This window comes from Bubalus bubalis, chromosome X, assembly GCF_019923935.1.
Source record: "Bubalus bubalis isolate 160015118507 breed Murrah chromosome X, NDDB_SH_1, whole genome shotgun sequence".
Taxonomy (NCBI): Eukaryota; Metazoa; Chordata; class Mammalia; order Artiodactyla; family Bovidae; genus Bubalus; species Bubalus bubalis.
In genome coordinates, this window is record NC_059181.1 from 78,901,182 (window position 1) to 78,926,095 (window position 24,914).

General features: G+C 38.0%; 1 protein-coding gene across 1 annotated transcript; it reads right to left on the reverse strand.

Annotated features, from left to right (window-relative positions):
• Positions 1–801: 801 nt before the first annotated feature.
• On the reverse strand, positions 802–22,678 carry LUZP4 (leucine zipper protein 4). The gene is given in 5 exon segments (XM_044936486.2): positions 802–2,211; positions 11,005–11,053; positions 11,347–11,507; positions 22,457–22,554; positions 22,660–22,678. Coding segments are annotated over 5 exon segments (792 nt in total). The 3' UTR covers positions 802–1,746.
• Between the last annotated feature and the right edge of the window lie 2,236 nt (positions 22,679–24,914).

A 24,914-nucleotide genomic window follows, 5' to 3' on the forward strand; every position in this document is an offset into this window, starting at 1 on the left:
TCTTCATTTTATAGTTAGTGCATAGCCACCTGCAGGTCTTGAAGGATATTTTAAGGATATTATTAAACCTAACTGAAAGTACTTTAATTTTTTATACTCTTTGTTCTTTAGTAAGAGTTCTACATTTGATAACTTTAACCAAGAAAGAATTACTTACTTATGCTAAGGATACAAAAATATTATAATAGAAGATAAAGGAGAAAAAACTTGACAGACTTGTTCATCATATTTTAAAGTGCACTTGTAAAATGAGAGAAATATGTAACTACAAAACAGTAGTAGACTTTCAGTACCTTAGTGGAATTGTTATGCCACTTGACAAACAAAAATTGATGTGTAAAATGAAGCAAAACATGAAAATCCCTGATAAATGCAGAAACATGAATTGTTTATCAGTGTTAAATATATTAAATTTTTATAGTAAATTATTTGTATACTGCTAATATAAGAAAAGTGGGGCCTTTAACATCAAAGCAGTGCCTACATCAGACATTGTCTATATATAATAACCCACATACACATTTTGAAAATAATTTTTAGCTGAAATATGCAATTCTATGCAGTTAATATCGGAGAAGGTGATGGCACCCCACTCCAATACTCTTGCCTGGAAAATCCCATGGACGGAGAAGCCTGGCAGGCTGCAGTCCATGGGGTCAGGAAGAGTTGGACACGACTGAGCAACTTCACTTTCACTTTTCACTTTCATGCATTGGACAAGGAAATGGCAACCTACTCCAGTGTTCTTGCCTGGAGAATCCCAGGGACGGGGGAGCCTGGTGGGCTGCCGTCTATGGGGTCACACAGAGTCGGACACGATTGAAGCGACTTAGCAGCAGCAGCAGAATGCAGTTAATATGAGCTAAAATATTTAACTAGACATTTATAGGCAATGAAAACTGAAGGAAATCACTGAGAAATTTAAACTAAAAATAATTATTTTACTCAGTTACCTAGACAATCACAATAAAATGCCTTGTGGTTCTTAAAACAATCTGAGATATGATTAAATTTCTCTGGCACTTTTGTTAGGGTAGACAGTTTCATTAAACAATAGTGAATATATGCAATATTTAAAATACATTTAGGTTAAGGTTGCATCTAGGTATAAACTTTCATCCTCTCCTATGGTCTGATTTGTGGAAAACAGAAAAGCTCAGCTGTCCAAAAATACACCTATTTTTTGTCTGCTAAGGAGTCTATGAAGACTCTTTAGAAAGGAGGTGGAGGATGGAAACAGAAATTCATTATCAGAGATTATATATTATCAATGTAGCATAGTTTATTGTTAGATTAGCTAGCCTAGCAGGTTGGAAAGTTTAAAGGGAATGGGACACAAAGTCAATATATTTTTATTGTGGGGAAGGCTCAGTAGGAAAGACTGAGTACACTGGGGCTTTTCCAGGAAAGCTGACCTACACAGAACAACTTAATTAGGGTAATTGGGAAACTGGATGATAGCTAGAGGGTATCAGCAAGTTGAAAGAATATTGATGCCATGCATATATCACCTCTATTGTATTAATATCTTTGTCCCAATTCAATGTCGGTTTCAAAAATACATATTAAGCCACTAAAATATACATATACAAAACATCCCTTTACTTTTTTACATCATTCGATGCATTAATAGTCAAGTATTCATTATGTTTTACCTGTCAAATTCAGACTCAGTTTCTACTGGTGAGTATCTTTGATATCTCCCTGATTGGTCATGAGGTTGCTCTGATTGACCATGAAATCTCCCTATTTGGCCATAAGATATCTTTGATAGGACTTTAGATCCCTTTGCATGGTCATGAGATCTCTTTGCATGAACATGGAATCTCATGGAATCTCTCGGAGTGGTAATGAGATTCTCTCTGACTGGCCATAAGATCTTTCTGTATAATAATGAGATCTCTCTACTTGGCCACAAGGCCTCTCTCTTTGATCATGATATCTCCCTGATTGGCTATGAGATCTTTCTGTACAGCCATGAGATCTCTCTTCTTGACCACGAGATCTCTTTGCTTGCCCTCCAGATCTCTCTGAATAGTGTCAATTTTCTTCTGATTGTTGTTGAAATCCTTCCGATCGATGTTGGTAACCCTCTAATTGGCTCTGATTCATCTCTGCTTGGGCCTTAGACTTGTTATTGCACTTGTCCTGCAAAGAACCACAATTTTGAAAAATGAATGAAACATATACTCCACTCATTATGATAATGAGCTCATTATCATATGATATCATAAAATATCATAATGATATTTTGGGGGATGTCCCAAGATGGAGGAGGAATAGGATGGGGACACCACTTTCCCCCCCACAAATTCATCCAAAGATCATTTTAATGTTGAGTAACTTCCACAAAAGAGCTTCTGAATGCTGGCAGAGGACACCAGGCACACACAGAGGCAGCCCAATCTCTTCAAAAAGAGGGATTTGATTACTGGCTTGATTGCTGTCTCCCGTTTTGACTCTTCCTTTCCTCCTCCAGGTCACCACTATCACCTTCCTCGTTCTTCTCTTCTATACATAATTCTGTGAATCTCTCTGGGTGTTCAGGACTGTGGAGAATTGTTTCACCATTAACCTAGGGGTTTTATCTTCTGTGCTGTATGGATGGAGAAGACTTGAGGCTACTTTAAGAGAAGGACCAAAAGCTAGAGGCAGGAGGCTTAACTCCAAAACTTTAGAACATCAGAGAACTTCTGACTCCAGGGAACTTTAATAGATTAGAGTTCACCCAAAGGTCTCCATACCTACACTGAAATCAAGCTCCACCCAGGAGCCAACAAGTTCCAGTGCAAGACATACCACGCCAATTCTCCAGCAAAACAGGAACATAATCCTGAACATTAAAAGAAGGCCTGCTCAAAGCCATGCCAAACCCATAGACGCCCCAAAACTCACTACCAGATACTTCACTGCACTCCAGAAAGAAGAGATCCAACTCCACCAACCAGAACACAGATGCACACTCCCCCAACCAGGAAACCTTGACAAGCGACTAGTAAAACCCCACACACAAGGAATAGACTCCACAATTAAGAGGAACCTCGAAGTTCCAGCCTGCAGAAAGGGCACCCCAAACACAGCAATCTAAAATAAATAAAAAGGCAGAGAAATATTCAGCTGGTGAAGGAACATGATAAAAACCCACCAAATCAAACAAAAGAGGAGGAGACAGTGAGTCTACCAGGGAAAGAATCCAGAATAATGATAGTAAAGATGATCCAAAATCTTGAAAACAAAATGGAGTTACAGATAAATAGACTAGACACTGGGATTGAGAAAATGCAAGAAATATTTAACAAGGACCTAGAAGAAATAAAGAAGAGTCAACCAATAATGAACAATGCAATAACTGAGATGAAAAGCACTCTGGAGGGAACCAGAAGTAGAATAACTGAGGAATAAGAGAGGTTAAGTGTGGTGGAAGATAGAATGGTGGAAATAAATGAAGCAGAGAATAAAAAAGGAGAAAGAATTAAAAGAAATTAGGGCAACCTCAGAGACCTTTGGGACAATGTTAAATGCCCCAACATTCAAATTATAGGAATACCAGAAGAAGAAGACAAAAAAAAAAAAAAAAAAAAAAAAAAAAAAGCCGTGAACAAATACTTGAGGAGATAATAATAAAAACTTCCCTAAAATGGGGAAGGAAATAGCCACCCAAGTCCAAGAAATCCAGAGAGTCCAAAACAGGATAAACCCAAGGCAAAACACCCCAAGACACATATTAATCAAACTAGCAAGATAAAACAAAAAGAGCAAATCTTAAAGGCACCAAGGGAAAACAATAAATAACACACAAGAGGAAACCCATAAGGATAACAGCTAATGTTTCAATAGAAACTCTTCAGGCCAGAAGGGAATGGCAGGACATAAAGTGATGAAAGAGAAAAACTTACAACCAAGATTACTTTACCCAGCAAGGATCTCATTCAGATAATGAAGAAGAAATCAAAAGCTTTATAGACAACAGAGAATTCAGCACCACCAAACCAGCTCTTCAACAAATGCTAAAGGATCATCTCTAGACAGGGAACACAGACAAGGTTTATAAAAATGAACCCAAAACAACAAATAAATGATAATGGGATCATGCTTATCAATAATTACCTTAAATGTAAATGGGTTAAATACTCCCACCAAAAGACAAAGACTGGCTGAATGGATACAAAAACAAGACCCCTATATATGCTGTCTACAAGAAACCCACCTCAAACCTAGGTACACATACATACTGGAAGTGAAGGGCTGGAAAAAGATATTACATATGAATAGAGACCAAAAGAAAGCAAGAGAAGCAATACTCATATCAGACAAAATAGACTTTGAAATAAAGACTGTGATAAGAGACAAAGAAGGACACTATGTAATGATCAAAGGATCAATCCAAGAAGAAGATATAACAATTATAAATATATATGCACACAACATAGGAGCACCTCAATATGTAAGGCAAATGCTAACAAGTATGAAAGGGGAAATTAACTGTAACACAATAATAGTGGGGGACTTTAATAACCCACTCACACCTGTGGACAGATCAACCAAACAGAAAGTTAGCAAGGAAACACAAGCTTTAAGTGAAACAATGTATCACTTAGACCTAATTGATATCTATAGGGCATTTCACCCTAAAACAATGGATTTGATTTCACCTTTTTCTCAAGTGCACACGGGGCATCCTCTAGGATAGATCACATCCTCAGCCATTAATCTAGCCTTGGTAAATTTTTAAAAAATTGAAATCCTCTCAAGCATCTCTCTGATCACAATATGATAAGGTTAGATGTCAAATACAGAAAAAAATCTATTAAAAATACAAACATACGGAGGCTAAACAACACACTTCTAAATAACCAACAGATCATGGAAGAAATCAAAAAGGAAATCAAAATATGCATAGAAACAAATGAAAATGAAAACATGACAATGCAAAACCTATGAGATTGGGGGAAAGCAGTGCTAAGAGGGAGATTCATAGCAATACAAGCCTACCTCGAGAAACAAGAGAATCATCAAATAGACAACCTAACTTTACACCTAAAGCAACTAGAAAAAGAAGAAAAGAAGAACCCCAAAGTTAGTAGAACGAAAGAAATCATAAAAATCAGAGCAGAAATAAGTGAAAAAAGAAATAAAGGAGACTATAGCAAAAATCAACAAAACTAAAGGCTGGTTCTTTGAGAAGATAAATAAATAGACAAACCATTAGCCAGACTCATCAAGAAAAAAAGAGAGAAGAATCAATAAAATCAGAAATCAATAAAATTAGAAATGAAAATGGAGAAATCACAGCAGAGAACAGAGAAATACAAAAGACCATAACAGCATACTATGAGCAATTATATGCCAATAAAAGGGACAACTTGGAAGAAATGGACAAATTCTTAGAAAAGTATAACTTTCCAAAACTGAGCCAGGAAGAAATAGAAAATCTTAAAAGACACATCACAAGCAGGGAAATTGAAACTGTAATAAAAAAATCTTCCAACAAATAAAAGCCCAGGACCAGATGGCTTCACAGGTGAATTCTACCACAAATTTAGAGAAGAGCTAATAAATATCCTACTCAAACTCTTCCAGAAAATTGCAGAGGAAGGTAAACTTTCAAACTCATTCTATGAGGCCACCATCACCGTACTGCCAAAACCAGACAAAGATGCCACAAAAAATAAAACGACAGGCTAATATCCCTGATGAACATAGATGCAAAATTCCTCAACAAAATTCTAGCAAACAGAATCCAACAACATTATTAAAAAGACACATCATGACCAAGTGGGCTTTATCCCAGGGATGCAAGGATTCCTCAGTATTTGCAAATCAAGCAATGTGATACACCATATTAACAAATTGAAAGGTTAAAAACCATATGACTATCTCAACAGATGCAGAGAAAAGTCTTTGACAAAATTCAGTACCCAATTATGATTAAAAAAAAAAAAAAAAAAAAAACACAACTCTCCAGAAAGCAGGTATAGAAGGAACTTACCTCAACACAATAAAAGCCATATACAATGAATCCCCAGCAAACATTAGCCTCAATGGCAAAAAATTTAAAGCATTTCCTCTAAAATCAGGAATAAGACAAGGGTGCTCACTCTCACCACTACTAGTCAGCATAGTTTTGGAAGTCCTAGCCACAGCAATCACAGAAGAAAAAGAAATAAAAGGAATCCAAATTGGAAAAGAAGAAGTAAAACTCTCACTGTTTGAAGATGATATGATCCTCTACATAGAAAACCCTAAAGACTCCACCAGAAAGTTACTAGAGTTAATCAATGAATATAATAAAGTTGCAGGATATAAAATTAACACACAGAAATCCCTTGCATTCCTATACACTAACAATGAGAAAACAGAAAGAGAAATTAAGGAAACAATTCCATTCACCACTGCAATGAAAAAATAAAATACTTGAGAATAAATTTACCTAAAGAAACAAAAGGCCTATATATAGAAAACTATAAAAGACTGATGAAAGAAATTAAAGATGACACAAATAGATGGAGAAATATAACATGTTCTTAGATTGGAACAATCAATATAGTGAAAACGAGTATACTACCCAAAGCAATCTATAGATTTAACACAATCTTTATCAAGCTACCAAAAATATTTTTCACAGAACTAGAACAAATAATTTCACAATTTGTATGGAAACACAAAGAATCTCTAATAGATTAAACAATTTTGAGAAAGAAGAATGGAACTGGCAGAATCAACCTGCCTGACTTCAGACTATACTACAAAGCTACAGTCATCAAGATAGTATGGTACTGGCACAAAGACAGAAACATAGATCAGTGGAACAAAATAGAAAACCCAGAATAAATCCTTGCACTTATGGACGCCTTATCTTTGACAAAGGAGGCAAAAATATACAATGGAGAAAAGAGAATATCTTTAACAAGTGGAGCTGGGAAAACTGGAAAACCACCTGTAAAACAGTGAAACTAAAACACTTTCTAACACCATACACAAAAATAAACTCAAAATGGATTAAGAATCTAAATGTAAGATGAGAAACTATAAAACTCTTAGAAGAAAACATAGGCAGAACACTCTCTGACATAAATCATAGCAAGATCCTATATGACCCATCTCCCAGAGTAATGGAAATAAAAACAAAAATAAACAAATGGGACTTAATTAAACTTAAAAGCTTTTGCACAATGAAGGAAACTATAAGCAAGGTGAAAAGGCAGCCTTCAGAATGGGAGAAAATAATAGCAAATGAAGCAACTGACAAAGAATTCATCCCCCAAATATACAAGCAACTCATACAGCTCAATACCAGAAAAGTAAAAACCCAATCAAAAAGTGGGCCAAAGAACTAAACAGACATTTCTTCAAAGAAGACATACAGATAGCTAACAAACACATGAAGATGTTCAACATCACTTATATCAGAGAAAATCAAATCAAAACCACAGTGAGGTACTATCTCACACCAGTCAAAATGGCTGCCATCAAAAAGTCTACAAACAATAAATGCTGGATAGGGTGCGGAGAAAAAGGAACCGTCTTACACTGTTGGTGGGAATGCAAACTAGTACAGCCACTATGGAGAACAATGTGGAGATTCCTTAAAAAACTGGAAATAGCGCTGCCATGCAACCCAGCAATCCCACTTCTGGGTATAAACATCAAGGAAACCAGAATTGAAAGAGATACATGTACCCCAATGTTCATTGCAGCACTGTTTTCAATAGCCAGGACATGGAAACAACCTGGATGTCCACTGGCAGACAAATGGATACATAAGCTGTGGTACATAGACACAATGGTATATTACTCAGCTATAAAAAAAAAAAATGAACATATTTGAGTCAATTCTAATGAGGTGGATGAAACTGGAGCCTATTATACAGAGTGAAGTAAATCAGAGAAAGAAACACCAATGCAGTATATTAATGTATATATGCGGAATTTCGAAAGATGGTAATGATGACCCTATATGCAAGACAGCAAAAGAGACACAGATGTAAAGAACAGACTTTTGAACTATGTGAGAGAAGCTGAGGGTGGGATTATTTGAGAGAATAGCATTGAAATATGCATATTACCATATGTAAAATAGATGCCCAGGGAAAGTTTGATGCATGAAACGGGGCCCTCAAAGCCAGTGCTCTGGGACAACCCAGAGGGTTGGGGTGGGGATGGAGGTGGGAGGAGGGTTCAGGATGGGGGAGACACATGTGCACCCATGGCTGATTTGTGTCGATGTATGGCAAAAACCACCACAATATTGTAATGTAATTAGCCTCCAATTAAAACAAATAAATTAATTTAAAATAAAAATATCATAATGATATTTCATCAAGGCCATTTCTATGGGTAACCCCTATTTTTTTAATTCTACTGCTCCTACTTTTAAAGACTATCAAGTTTTTGGAACTAATATGTAGAAATCTCTAAGGTCTCATGTCACTGGCATAAAGAATATTATGCATATAAAACTTTAATAAAATGTTTTAAATATGGGAAATCAGTTGTTTTGTGGATTTGAATATATTGCAAGTTAATGCTCTACCTATCATTTTCTGGATCTATGTTTTAGCTAAAAAAAAAAACCAACAGTTTCTGTGACTATATAGCTGAGAGACGGAATAGTTAATAATCTTTTGTTGCACAAATCCTTAGAACCATAGGATAGTGTTCAAAATCATACTATTCATTCTCCATCTGTTCAGGATCATTAAAAAGAAACTACCATCTAACAGTATTGTAAATCAACTATACTTCAGTTAAAAAATAGCTTTTAATAAACTCTCTCTTCCATATAAACTAACAGTTAATTCTAGCAAGAAAGGCAAGTGAAGGATAGGTAGCTATAAAGAAAACAGAAGGTAGGCTTAATACTGTTAGTAAATTGACCTGGCAACAACTCAGTCTTCCTACCTTTTCACTTTTTTAAATAAAAAAGGCAATGAAGTGAATCAGTTAAATGGAAATAATGAAACCTTTGACAAATTTCTATGATACCACAAAAATACAGGTGGACAAAGTCATATAGACCATGCTAAGAAATAAAGCTTTTCACTAGCAAATACTGCCAGGCAAGAAAAAGCCCTAGATCTGACATTGTGACTTTTTAGTATAACTACCAGAACCTGAAAACAATTGTTAAAAGACAGAGAAGGTATTGGCATAAAGAATAATATTCAATAAAACTTCAGTAAAATTAAAAATATGATTAATCTGCTGTTTTGCTAAAGCATAAAGTCATAGTCACTCTCCAGATTTTCTACTATAAAACATAAATAAGGAGATTGGGTGGAATGCACATGTACTGCTTTTCTTTTCTAAGTGACTAGTATTGGGAGCACAGTGGGTCAGCAGAAAGGATAGAGATCTATCTCCTAAAGACCCATATGCCCCCAATTACCTTTCCAAAGGAACTTGTAGTCTTTTTACAAACGTTTATATAAAAATTATAATTTCATCAAACTGGATAGCACAGATTTCTACCTTTAGAAAATAACAGAAACAAACAAAAACAACAGAAACTTTCCTTATAAACAACAGAAATTATCAAAAAGAATTGTGCTGAATAAATACAATTGTGTTTTACCAATATTATGATTAAATCTTGTGAAATAAAAAACTGGCTTATTGGAATTTCAAAGTATGATGGAAAACTATAATTGTTACTCAGTTTATTAATGGAATAATTATGCTTAAATTTTAATATAGTTCTTTATTGCAAAGTACTTTTCTTCCAGTGAGTCCTGCTATAATGACAGTCTCAAAAGTCTCAAAAGTATGAGAAATAGATGTATTCAATGTGAAAATACTATTTTACAATATTCTTAGTTAATTTATGCATTTCAGACTATAAGCTCATGTCCTTCTTTCCAAACTTTATCAAAATCCTTCTCACCTTATAGAATAAATGTCATCTCCTCCATCAAACTTTCACAAGTCCGCCTAATTAGAATGGATTGTTGCATCCCCACAATATATAACTTATACTCTATTAGAACATTTACTGCTAACTGCCTGGCATTAAATTTCTTTCTTATCTTTCTTTCCTACCACCACATATAATGTTTGAAGCAGGGCTATTCTGATACCTTGTAGAGTGCCTAGACTAGACATTTAATTAATAGTTGCTCAGGGAACATGCCTAGTAGAGGGATTGCTGTGTCATATGGTAGTTTTATTCCTAGTTTTTTAAGGAATCTCCATACTCTTCTCCAGACTTCCCTGATAGCTCAGTTGGTAAAGGATCTTCCTGCAGTGCAGGAGACCAGGGTTTGATCCCTGGGGTGGGAAGACGCCCTGGAGAAGGAAATGGCAGCCCACTCCAGTACTCTTGCCTGGAAAATACCATGGATGGAGGAGCCTGGTAGGCTGCAGTCCATGGGATCGCAAAGAGTTGGACACGACTGAGTGATTTCACTTAACTTCAGAGAAAGCTCAAGCACAGCAACAAAGACCCAGAACAGCCAAAAATCAATAAATGAGGATTTTAAAGGATATTCAAATAGAAAAAAAGAGATGGAATGAAGCTGTCCGTTTTGTATTAATCCTGTGAATATTTGCCTCAATCATTGCTTTGATTTGGGTGTAAAGACAGCTTAAGGAATGATCAAAGAATATAGATCTCCAAAAGGCTCACACAGATCTATTTTATATTTAGGTGGAAACATGAGATTGTTGCACTCCCACCACTCTTAGTAGCTTTGCCCCTATAATAACCACCATCCCTCCTTTTGTCAGAACCTGCTAAGCCACTGAAGGATTTAAACAAGAACTATAATGAAGCTGGGTAGGCAGCTGGAAGGGGCTCAGAGTATGCACAATGTCAATATGGTTCCAACCTGTGCACTAGACTATGGAGATCCTTAATGGTTGCAAAGACTTCTCTACTGTGGCAATGCCTAACAGGTTCATATTAAAATGTTTACATTGCACTGATCAATGTAATTATAGATACAAAAGGCTCTTTGTTCTGTGCTCTCTTTGCCTACAGCATTTATTTTTCCAAAATGTAGATACCATGAGGTTCAGGTTGTTAACTATGCTCTTAACCCTCCTGTATTGCCTCCTTAAAGTAAAGTTGGACCATCCAGACAGGCTTGTGAACAAGTACAAAACATTTCTCATTCTTATCCTGCTCTCCCTTAAGGAAGTAATTAATATAATATTTTTTCTTTGTCCTGGCATGAAGTTATACCACTAGCAACATAATGCAATTTTAAAACACACTCAAAGTTTGTGAATTTGCTTATCCAGTTACTCAGAAATATTTCAGACTCTTTTTACCATGTATGACTTTTTTGTATAATTTACCTCTCTGCTGGTGATGCTCATGAGCATTTGATTGCTCTCTTGAGCTACTTTTTTCCCTCTTTCTGTGCCCTATTCTTTTCTTCTTCAGTACTTGTATCTCCTATCTTTCCAAGGATTATAATGTCATCTGTATTAGAAAATACAGAAAAAGTAAAGACAGTTGAAAAAGCTGAATTACAACAATGTGTCTCAAGAGCATAATCTATATTCTTACCTCATTATATTTCAGAATATTTTTTTAAAATGGTAGCCCTGAAAAATAACAGTATAATAATAATGCACTTGTAAAACCATAACAAAGATCAAAGAATGCAGATATTTTAGGATTTGTTTCCTGGAAAAGAGAAAAGTTCCTGTTAAATAGATTTATAGTAACTTCATTTATGCAAGAAAAAAAAATACTCTCAGCATAAAGTAGGTTAAGGAGGAAATCATTTAAATAAATGATTTTACTAAGTTATTTTAGTTTCAGAGAAACATACAGCAATAGCATCATCCCTATATGTAAGATGACACTTATATAAGACTATAGTTAGGAGCTAAATAATTAGTTGTATTTATTTTCTTGAAAAGTAAGAGAGAAAACAAGGACAATGGACACTGATACGAGATACCAAAGTCAGGAACCAAGGTTAGTGGAGTAGTAGAAGGCATTCAAACTTTACTTTGCAGTCATGACGTAGAAGACAAATGGGCTGCAGGCTAAGCATTTACAACTGGCCACCTGCTTACATATCTTGTGGCAGGAAAAAAGTGGGCTTCAGGCTGGACACTTACCACTAGCCTTCTGTTTGCATTTCCTGAGACAGGAGATAGGCGGGCTCCAGGTTAGGCATTTACAATCAGCCTCCCATTTGCCATCCAAAATGTAAGTAACAAGATACAGGGTAAGTTAGCCAGACTTTGTCTCCTGTGGATACCTTAAAGCAATAGGCATGGTAGAAACAGAGAAGGGCTAAACTGTGAGTAAAGGATCAAGAGGCCATATATTTTTCTTCCTTGGGGTGAGGGAAAATTGCACATGTATAGAAAGGTCCTTGGGGGGTCAAAAGTCAGGGGATGATACCAGACCCTAATGAGCCTTGCTTCTCCCAGATGGCTTTATATCAAGACCCATCTTGGCTGAAAGGTGTGTACACACCTAGGGAAAAGATCCTGAAACAAATTAGCGAGGGAGGCAAAGCAGGACAATTGGCCAGAAAGAAGACAAAGACGAGAAGAACTGCCCCATGAAAGTGAGTTAACCACCTCTTCAGTGTGCTCCTCCTCACTAGGGGGATACCTACACTCTTTCTCCCCAGGTATGCATCTCTCCCTTGCTTTAATCTTAATTAAACAAACTGCTTCTCTGTGTGCTCTCCCACTTGTTGTTGTGCTATGTCTCTAGTAACAAACTTCGTACCTGCATTTACAATTTTCACTTCTGTGAGAAATGCATTTTTCACTGGAGAGAGCCAGGGGAAAATAACTTCTAGCCCCTAGCCCTTGCTGGTCTGGTGGCTAGGATTCCTGATTTTCATCCAGGCTACCCAGGTTCAATTCCTGGGCAAGGAATTAAGATCTCACTTCATGCCACCACTCACTGTTGCCTCGTCAAGATCAGTCAGGCATGTTTTATGCACTCGTGTGAAGAGCATTTACATGGCGTTATTTGAAGGATGAGAGACAGGTATAACCTACTCTAAAATATCTCTCCTAACAATCTGAGATGGAAAGCTCTAAACGTTGGATGTTCTATCAGTAGATGAAAGTTTACTTAGGTCAAGGTATCCTCAGAAATAAGTACAAGATAGGCTTTTGGAAGGACCTAGAGAAACTAGGGTTTCCCAGGGCCTCGGTGGTAAAGAAACTGCCTGCAAATGCAGGAGACTCAGGTTTGAAGCCTGGATAGGGAAGATCCCCTGGAGAAGGAAATGGCAACCCACTCCAGTAATCTTGCCTGGGAAATCCCTGGTAGGCAAGAGTCCATGAGGTCTAAAAGAGTCAGACTCGACTTAACGACTAAAAAGCAACAGAGAAACTAGCAGAAAGAGGGGGAGCTGAGAAGGTTGGATACAGGAAACAGTTGGATACCAAAGATTAAACACTGAAAGGGGAAATCCCCGTGGCGGTAGGTGCCCAATATGCTACAGGAGATCAGTGGAGAAATAACCCCAAAAAGAATGAAGACATGGAGCCAAAGCAAAAACAATACACAGTTGTGGATATGACTGGTGAGAGAAGTAAGGTCTGATGCTGTAAAGAGCAATATTGCATAGGAATCTGGAATGTTAGGTCCATGAATCAAGGCAAATTGGAAGTGGTCAAACAGGAGATGGCAAGAGTGAACGCTGACATTCTAGGTATCAGTGAACTAAAATGGACTGAAAGGGGTGAATTTAACTCAGACGACCATTATATCTACTACTGTGGGCAAGAATCCCTTAGACGAAATGGAGTAGTCATCATGGACAAAAAAGAGTCCAAAATGCAGTACTTGGATGCAATATCAAAAACAACAGAATGATCTCTTTTCGTTTCTAAGGCAAACCGTTCAATATCATGGTAACCCAAGCCTATGCCCCAACCAGTAACACTGAAGGAGCTGAAGTTGAACGGTTCTATGAAGACCTACAAGACCTTTTAGAACTGACACCCAAAAAAGATGTCCTTTTCATTATAGGGGACTGGAATGCAAAAGTAGGAAGTCAAGAAACACCTGGAGTAACAGGCAAATTTGGCCTTGGAGTATGGAATTAAGCAGGTCAAAGGCTAATAGAGTTTTGCCAAGAGACTGCACTGGTCATAACAAACACTCTCTTCCAACAACACAAAAGAAGACTCTACACATGGATGTCACCAGATGGTCAACACCGAAATCAGATTGATTATATTCTTTGCAACCAAAGATGGTGAAGCTCTATATAGTCAGCAAAAACAATACTGGGAGCTGACTGTGGCTCAGATCATGAACTCCTTATTGCCAAATTCAGACGTAAATTGAAGAAAGTAGGGAAAACCACTAGACCATTCAGGTATGACCTAAATCAAATCCCTTATGATTATACAGTGGAAGTGAGAAATAGATTTAAGGGACTAGATCTGATAGACAGAGTGCCTGATGCACTATGGATGGAGGCTTGTGACATTGTACAGGAGACAGGGATCAAGACCATCCCCATGGAAAAGAAATGCAAAAAAGCAAAATGGCTGTCTGAGGAGGCCTTACAAATAGCTGTGAAAAGAAGAGAAGTGAAAAGCAAAGGAGAAAAGGAAAGATATAAGCATCTGAATGCAGATTTCTAAAGAATAGCAAGGAGAGATAAGAAAGCCTTCCTCAGCAATCAATGCAAAGAAATAGAGGAAAACAACAGATTTGGAAAGACTAGAGATCTCTTCAAGAAAATTAGAGATACCAAGGGAATATTTCATGCAAAGATGGGCTCGATAAAGGACAAAACTGGTATGGACCTAACAGAAGCAGAAGATATTAAGAAGAGGTGGCAAGAATACACAGAAGAACTGTACAAAAAGATCTTCACGACCCAGATAATCACGATGGTATGATCACTGACCTAGAGCCAGACATCCTGGAATGTGAAGTCAAGTGGGCCTTAGGAAGCATCGCTACGAACAAACAAAGCTAGTGGAGGGGATGGAATTCCAGTTTTGCTATTTCAAATCCTGAAAGACGATGCTTTGAAAGTGCTGTACTCAATATGTCAGCAATTTGGAAAACTCAGCGGTGGCCACAGGACTGGAAAAGGTCAGTTTTCATTCCAATCCCAAAGAAAGGCAATCAAAGAATGCTCAAACTACCACACAATTGCACTTATCTCACACGCTAGTAAAGTAATGCTCAAAATTCTCCAAGTCAGGCTTCAGCAATACGTGAACTGTGAGCTTCCAAATGTTCAAGCTGGTTTTAGAAAAAGCAGAGGAACCAGAGATCAAATTGCCAACATCCACTGGATCATCAAAAAAGCAAGAGAATTCCAGAAAAACATCTACTTTGGCTTTATTGACTATCCCAAAGCCTTTGACTGTGTGGAACACAATAAACTGTGGAAAATTCTGAAAGAGATGGGAATACCAGACCACCTGACCTGCCTATTGAGAAACCTATATGCAGGTCAGGAAGCAACAGTTAGAACTGGACATGGAACAATAGACTGGTTCCAAATAGGAAAAGTCGTACGTCATGGCTGTATATTGTCACCCTGCTTATTTAACTTCTATGCAGAGTACATCATGAGAAATGCTGGACTGGAAGAAACACAAGCTGGAATCAAGATTGCCGGGAGAAATATCAATAACCTCAGATATGCAGATGACACCACCCTTATGGCAGAAAGTGGAGAGGAACTAAAGAGCCTCTAGATGAAAGTGAAAGAGGAGTGAAAAAGTTAGCTTAAAGCTCAACATTCAGAAAACTAAAATCATGGCATCTGGTCCCATTATTTCATGGGAAATAGATGGGAAACAGTGGAAACACTGTCAGACTTTATTTTGGGGGGCTCCAAAATCACTGCAGATGGTTACTGAAGCCATGAAATTAAAAGACGCTTACTCCTTGGAAGGAAAGTTATGACCAACCTAGATAGCATATTGAAAAGCAGAGACATTACTTTGCCAACAAAGGTCCATCTAGTCAAGGCTATGGTCTTTCCAGTGGTCATGTATGGATGTGAGAGTTGGACTGTGAAGGAAGCTGAGCACCAAAGAATTGATGCTTTTGAACTGTGGTGTTGAAGAAGACTCTTGAGAGTCCCTTGGACTTCAAGGAGATCCACCCAGTCCATCCTAAAGGAGATCAGTCCTGGGTGTCTATCTTTCATTGGAAGGACTGATGCTAAAGCTGAAACTCCAATACTTTGGCCCCCTCATGCAAAGAGTTGACTCATTGGAAAAGACTCTGATGCTGGGAGGGATAGGGGCAGGATGAGAAGGGAACAACAGAGGATGAGATGGCTGGATGGCATCACCGACTCAATGGACATGAGTTTGGGAGAACTCCGGGAGTTGGTGATGGACAGGGAGGCCTGGCGTGCTGTGATTCACGGGGTCGCAAAGAGTCTAACACGACTGAGCGATTGAACCGAACCGAACTGAACTATCATTTTGCTTAGTATTAGTCCTGCTTCAGGTCTCCAAAAATCTGATTCTAAATTTCTTTGAAATGATTCACATCTCCAAAAGTAAAAATCAAGGTAAAGCCCAATAATCGAGTATCATTTCTTGACAATCCTATTTTAAGTGTTTGTTCTTTATGCCTCTCAGCAGCCATTGGCTGTGACATCTCCTGCAGACATAATCGTTAATTTTCTTACTTTTATTTTTTTGTATTCCCTTTTCTTAATTTTTCCTCTGTTGTTTCTCCTGTAATTTACATTTAAAATCTGTACAAATTTTTGTATACTTTTTTCCTCATTACAGTGCAGTTGACCCCTTAAAAACATAAGGGTTGGAGTGCTGACCCTCCCTGCAGTTGAAAATCTGCATATAACTTATAGCCACCCCTCCCTGTACATGATTCCTCAGTATCCATGGTTCCTTTCTATCTGCAGTTGTGGACCTATGGATTCAATCAACCAGAGATGGTGTAGACTATAGTTTAGTTCAGTTCAGTTCAGTCACTCAGTCATGTCCGACTCTTTGCGACCCCATGAATTGCAGCACACCAAGCCTCCCTGTCCATCACTAACTCCCAGAGTTCACCCAGACTCATGTCCATCAAGTCAGTGATGCCATCCAGCCATCTCATCCTCTGTCATCCCCTTCTCCGCCTGCCCCCAATCCCTCCCAGCATGAGAGTCTTTTCCAGTGAGTCAACTCTTCGCATGAGGTGGCCAAAGTATTGGAGTTTCAGCTTTAGCATCATTCCTTCCAAAGAAATCCCAGGGCTGATCTCCTTCAGAATGGACTGGTTGGATCTCCTTGCAGTCCATGGGACTCTCAAGAGTCTTCTCCAACACCACAGTTCAAAAGCATCAATTCTTTGGTGCTCAGCCTTCTTCACAGTCCAACTCTCACATCCATACATGACCACAGGAAAAACCATAGCCTTGACTGGATAAACCTTTGTTGGCAAAGTGATGTCTCTGCTTTTCAATATGCTATCTAGGTTGGTCATAACTTTCCTTCCAAGGAGTAAGCGTCTTTTAATTTCATGGCTGCAGTCACCATCTATAGTGATTTTGGAGCCCCAAAAAATAAAGTCTGACACTGTTTCCACTGTTTCCCCATCTATTTCCCATGAAGTGATGGGACCGGATGCCATGATCTTCGTTTTCTGAATGTTGAGTTTTAAGCCAACTTTTTCACTCTCCTCTTTCACTTTCATCAAGAGGCTTTTTAGTTCCTCTTCACTTTCTGCCATAGTATTTACTATTAAAACAAATCTGGGTATAAGGTGTGAACAAAGAATGTTGCTAGCTATATCAGTAAACAAAGGATGGTGCTGTCACCAAGCCATCAGCTAATGTAGTCCCCACCCATATACCCTGAGGGAATCCAGCATAGAAAAAGCACAGGATTCTGGCCTAGTTAGTTAAGGTCCATATCAAAGAAATTATTTCAATGAATCCTGACTCTTGCATCTTTACACACAGAGAAATGGGCTTCCCAGGTGGCGCTAGTAAAGAACCAGCCTGCCAATGCAGAGACACACGATTTTGATCCCTGGGTTGGGAAGATCCCCTGAAGAAAGGAATGGCAACCCACTCCAGTACTCTTGCCTGGAGAATCCCATGGACAGAGGAGCCTGGCAGGCTACAGTCCATGGGGTCACACAGAGTCAGACACAACTGAAGTAACAGAGCACACATGTACACATAGAAAAGCACTAAGTTCATTAACTTGCGATGTGCAGTTCTCTTAGACTAACAGTTATCTTTTGAAGTTCTGACTACCTGGTTTTTCTATATATCCAGGCTCCTCCCTTACCTCTTTGGAGCAGTCCCACAGAGCTATCTGAGAGGCTGTCTTCAGGACTTAAGTCCTCAGAAAGTCTGACAAATTAAATATAATTCTCAACTTTTAAGTTGTGCTTTCTTTTTCCAGTCAACAAAATAGACTGGCAAAGTTCAAACCCATATTGTTCAAGGGTCAACTGTAAAAGGGAGTGCATTATCAGAACATCTTACAGGACACCACAGAAGATTGTTTGAATCTTCAACCCTTCTCCCTCATCAGCTTTGAAACAACCAGTATGCAGTCTACAGGGACCCAATGAAATGGGTGACTTCCCATATAGAAAAGCAAAACTTCTGGAGAGGAGAAAATGAAGAGCCGGTATCTTTTACAATGAAGTAAGTGCTTTCACATTAAGGTGTGCTCTGCCTTGTGGCACTCAAACACAACTTGCAGGGACTTTAAACTTTTCCTGTCCTCAGAGTGACCAAAGTTATGTCAAGTTCTATCTTAGAATCACATAAGGATTAGAAAAAAAGAGACAATTTCTCAAGGCTCACGTAGACCTATAGTTGAGAAATATTTATTTAATGTTTCATGACACAGATGGCTGAATGGGTAAACCATGTGGATTAATAATAACACCTTTAAGAGAGTTCCCTGGTGGCCTAGTGCTTAGGATTCTGGGCTTTCACTGCCATGTTCTGGGTTCATCCCTAGTTGGGGAACTGAGATCTAGCAATCTATGCAGCACAGCTAAAAATTTTTTAATGTAAAATAAATAAATAACACCTTTAAATTGAATAATACTTTAAAGTTTACAGAGTATTTCCACATAAAAGCTCTTGGCACAGTACTTGGCACATATGAGACTCTCAGTAAATAGGATAACACATGAACAAACATTTATTAAGTGTCTGATATATGCTAGGTACCATCCCTTCACCCTTAGAGGTCAATAGAGATTACCCTCATTTTTAAAGAAGAAAACAGAGGTTTGCTAGTGGTCCAGTGGTTAGGACTCCATGCTTTCACTGCTTAGGGCCTGGATTCAATCCCTGGTTGGAGAACTAAAATCCCACAGGCTATGGGCAGCATAGCAAACAAAAAAGAAGAAGAAAACAGGCTCAAGAAGATTATATGACTTACTTGAGGGCAGAAAATTAATATGTTAACAACCTGGGACAGCTTCTAAGGCCAAGATCCTTGCCACTATACTACACTTCCTCCTACAAAAGCTCAGCTATCTGGAGAATTAAAACAGCAGCACCGAGGCTAGTGACCATTCATTTGAATGTGGTATTCCTACTAAAATAACATTTTCCTTTCAAATCTATTTGTAATTAATTGCACAAAGTCAAATTTAGCATTCAATTAGTGCAATAGCAACCTTTAACCCAATAATCAGGCACCCATTTTGCCCTGTCCCCTTGATTCAGTCAGTCTAAGATTTGTTATGCAACTGTTATCAGGCTTGTTCTGAACCACAGTACTATACAGGAAAACTATAGCATGGCTTTAAATCCTGTCTGTGGCTTTATTTGCCCAAAAGAACTTAAGCCATTTGAACTTTGAATCAAACTACCCTGCAAGTCATACAATCCTTTCAAACTCATGAGTGGAATATATAAAATGCTAAACAAATGCCTAGAGTCCTCTTTCCCTAAAATCAAATCCTTCTCTATTAGTTCAACTTACACATAACATTATAAAGACTTCAGTTTCAGTGTCATCCTGACAGTGCCACATTAATCCCATAGGACTTTTCAAATCTTTTCCTTTTGAATGAATATACTATTGGATGGAAGCATTTTCCCATCTCAGTTTGACTCAATCCAAATATAATATAACTCCCTAATAATATAAATGAACAAACATCAGAGAAAGAGTAGTGAATAGCGATAGTATTACAGACAGCAAAATGTGGTACATTTCATACAAGATGAGATTTTCATAAAAATGTCATTCCCAAATAGGTTTTATAGAGATTGTCAAAGTTCACATTCAATAAATCGGTATAAGTTGGCCAGGTAGCAGATATGAAACTTATACCAATTTATTGAACGTGAACTTTGACAATCTCTATAAAACCTATTTGGGAATGACATTTTTATGAAAATCTCATCTTGTATGAAATGTACCACATTTTGCTGTCTGTAATACTATCGCTATTCACTACTCTTTCTCTGATGTTTGTTCATTCATATTATTGGGAGAATGGCATTGAAACATGTAAAATATCATGTATGAAACAAGTTGCCAGTCCAGGTTTGATACACGATATTGGATGCTTGGGCTGGTGCACTGGGACAACCCAGAGGGATGGTATGGGGAGGGAGGAGGGAGGAGGGTTCAGGATGGGGAACACATGTATACCTGTGGCGGATTCATTTTGATATTTGGCAAAACTAATACAATTATGTAAAATTTAAAAATAAAATAAAATTAAAAAAAAAAGAAAAAAGATATTATGATTCACAATAATTGTTCTAGAAGAGAGAAGGTAGAAATATGCTCTGGTATCCATCTAAATCTACAATAAGGAGATTCTTTGAGTCAGAAAATAGATTATTTTCTCACTTATTTAGCCATACTCTAAGGTTGTTCACTGCTCTAGACTAAAAAAGATTTTATTCTAGTGTTGACATTTAATTTTTCTTTAAAATGATCACTGCTTTCACCTAATTTAGACTCGTAAGTGATAGTACTGGCTTCTCTTTAAAACATCCCCATAATATGGGTTCAAGTTTAATGACTACACCCACAGTTGCTATATAAAATTCATTTAACTAATAGAAGATTCAATTTTCTCTTTGGTATTTTTCCATATTTGTTATATTTATCCTAAAATTGAATTTCACATCAGTTGTACAAGAGGATCACTTGTGCAAGGGAAGCTATAAGGACCCCAAAGTAGAATGCAGAAAAACAAGCTACACAGCAGTCAGCAGAAATCTGTCCCTACAGTCTGTAACACAGGTAAATGAAACTCTGTCTAAAAGACGAAAGGGATGTCACTGGCATATTTTTGCCTTGAAAATAATCATTCACACATTCATTTAATTTAAATGGCCTCCTAAATCAGCTTTCATGAAATAAGACTAAAATATACCACTAGCTAAAATATAAACGTAGAAAGAAGCCTAGAATCACACCAAATCTAGAATGGAAACATTAAGTAGGAAAGTACCAATCCCTCATTTTGTAAATGAAAAAAATTGAGGCCCAGAGAGGGGAAATGATATACCCAAGGTTAAGTAATGTCAGAACTGGTATTAGAACACAACTCTCACAAACATGGAGTGTTTTGAAAGTCAAGTTGTAGGAAATATGCTATGCATAGGCCTGTACTATAATTAACAAGGCTTCTTTGAAAAATAAGAATGACTTTCTCATCACCCCCAGGCAAAGGGCTTGGGGCAGTAAAAAGTACATCGTGGAAAGACATCTTGAAAACAAGATGTTGAAGTACTGATGTGACTGATGGAAAACCATTAGTGACTGTTTCCATAACCAGAGCCTTGAGAGAGTTACTGAGAAAGGGCATCACTAGTCGAAGGGCTAAACAAAGTCATGAAAGGCCTGAAGATTTGGCATTGAGGACTGTGCATTGTATATCTTTATCCCCAACCTGAGATTGTGAAGAACAGATATCTCTAGAGCACAAGGAAGTACAAGGAAGTGGATGTTAACAATAAAAAGCATGTAAGGATTAGGATCTGGGCTTTTTGCCTGCGAATGGCATCAGCTCCCTTATCCCCACTTTATTTCTGAGTCTTATTTTTCCTTATTCTTCCATGGCACCGCTCCCTTGGGTCAGTTCGTTGTTGAGCTGGTCCCGACATTTGGCACCTGAACAGGGACCTGAGGGAGCAAGTAGCTTTTGAGGTTTTTTGGCAGTGCCAGAAGACACGGGGAATTCCAGCCGAGAGATCGGAGGACAGTGAAAGTACTTAGTGAGTACACCCCCATGAATCTGTCAATCAGGGATACAATGGGGCAATCTCCTTCTAAGCATGCTGACTATATTGTGCTTCTAAAAACCTTGCTGTGTAGCTCTGGAGTGAAAGTGGCAGAGAATTTTCGGGAATTATCTCAGGCAATTCATAAGCACGGTTACTGGTTGGACCCAGAAAAAGGGACTTCACGTTTAATGAGTGGAAAGAAGTGATGCATTGTTTGCATAGAGCCTATCAATCTGGGGAACCCATTACTATTAGTGTGTGGTCTCTTTGTAACCTTATTTATACTACTTTGGCTCCTTTACAATCTGAATGATCTGACTCTTCTGATTCAGAATCTGATATTCCTGCTCCTCCTGCATCTCAGTAGTCACCTGTCCAGCCCCCTCATATTTATGAAAATCTGGATAAAGGGAAATATAATCCTTTGGAAGGTGAAAGAGAGGCTCGATTTTTGAGTCCTAAATCCCATGTTAACTATGGTACTGGACAACATCCTGAAACTTACCCTTTATCACCAGTCTCATAGCCTTTGGCTCCTTGGCCAGAGCCCCCTATAGTTCAGAAACCCCCTCCACTAGATCCCAATACACCATGGGATGATGGGGTATTTAGAGCTGTGGTCACAATACCAAAGATGTCTGCACCTGCTCTTTCATCTTTTCAGCAAGCTGTATGAACAACGAGGTGGGAAGGCAACCTCCATGTTTTGGTTTTGCCTGTTACCATGACTGAGATGCCATCTAATGCTCAACTTCCACAAAGCAAAGTACAATTTGAACATATTCCTGTCTCTTTTAAAATTATTAAGGAGATTAAACAGGCATGCATGCAATATGGAACTACATCTCCTTATACCACAAGTCTTATTCCGGGGTTGGCTCAGTCTGAACTACTCATTCCGTATGATTGGGAAATGATTGCTAGAACTTGCTTAACCACTTCAGAATTTTTACAGTTCCGAACATGGTGGCAGGATGAAGCCTCTCAACAGGCTCAAAGAAATGCTGGTGTTAATCCTCCTCTTGGGCTTCCCTGGATGGAGTCGGGACATATCAAGGGATTCAGAGATGACTACAATTCGATGATCAACTTATAAGTCATATTAGATTTACTTGTCTTGGGGCATGGGAAAAGGTTAGCCCCCTGGGACAGTTTCACCCTTCTTTTGTTAATGTAAAAAAATCTAATGGAGAACCTTATATGGATTTTATCACCAGATTAAAACAAAATCTGGTGAGAACTGTTGCTCAGATTGAATTAAGGGATATGTTATTACTGATGCTTGCCTATGATAATGCAAATTCAGAATGCCAAAAGGTTTTACAGTCTCTCAAAGCACAAGGAAAGCCTCTAGAGGATTATATTAAGGCTTATCATGATATTGGAACAGAACTCTATAAGATGCAATTGCTGGCTCAAGTCATTATGGGCTTAAAACAACAAGCGAATCAGGAGGTTAAATGCTTTAGTTCTGGTAAAAGAGGACATGTACAGAAAAATCGCAAGAGTAATAAAAATACACCTAATAAGCTTACTCCCACAAATGAAAAGACACCTCGATTATGCCCTCGCTGTAATAAAGGCAATCATTGGGCTAATCAGTGTAGATCTAAATTTCATAAAAATGGATCCCCTTTGTTGGGAAACTGGAAGAAGGGCCCTACTCATGGCCCATCAAATAATATGAGCTCTCGACAAACCTGGAAAGTTATTCCTTTTGTGTACCCAGCCAGCAAGCAGCAACCTCATCCTGCCCTTTCAAACCATACACCTGGGTTACTGACCTCCTCCTTACAACCTCCAGGAGCACAGCACTAGATATCCCCGCCATTGATAATTTACTTCTTATGCCAGCTATGAGAATTTATAAAATCCCTACTGCAATTAAAGGTCCAATACCTAAAGGAAGTGTGGGGTTTTTATTAGGATGCAGTAGTTTAACAAGTAAGGGAGTTCAAGTCTTAATGGGGATTATAGATGAAGATGATGAGGGCGAGATTTCTATCATGATAAAAACAGAGTACCCTTATCAAATAATAAAAGGAGATCATATAGCTCAATTGTTATTATTATCTTATATCACTACTAGTATATCTCATATTAAAAGAACTGGAGGATTTGGAAGTACAGACCCACATTATCTGTATATATTAATAATAAGCACTTTTCAGGACTTGTAGATACTGGAGCTGATGTTTCTATAATATCTAAAAGTGAGTGAAGTCACTCAGTCATGTCCAACTCTTTGAAACTCCCTGATAGTAGCCTACCAGGCTCCACCATCCATGGGATTTTCCAGGCAAGAATACTGGAATGGGGTTGCCATTTCCTTCTCCAGGAGATCTTCCTGACCCAGGGATTGAGCGCGGGTCTCCCACATTGTAGGCAGACACTTTACTGTCTGAGCCACCAGGGAAGTCCAATATCTTAAAATCATTGGCCAATTTCTTGGCCTTTAACAGATGTTCCTGTTATGTTAATTGGAACTATGCAAAATATTTTTAAAAAGTACTAATATTTTGACCTGTTCAGGTCCTGAACAATGATCCACAACTTTAAAACCCTTAATTGCAGATATCCCTATTAATTTATGAGGACAAGATCTATTGGTGAAATGGGGAGCTTATGTAACAATTCCTACCATATCTCCTCAAGCTAAACAAATTATGGCAAATATGGGATACAATCCTGTTCAAAATACACAGGCTTTTTAGTGGGGGCCACTGCTGAACAACAAAAAAACAGCACTTAAATTGACAT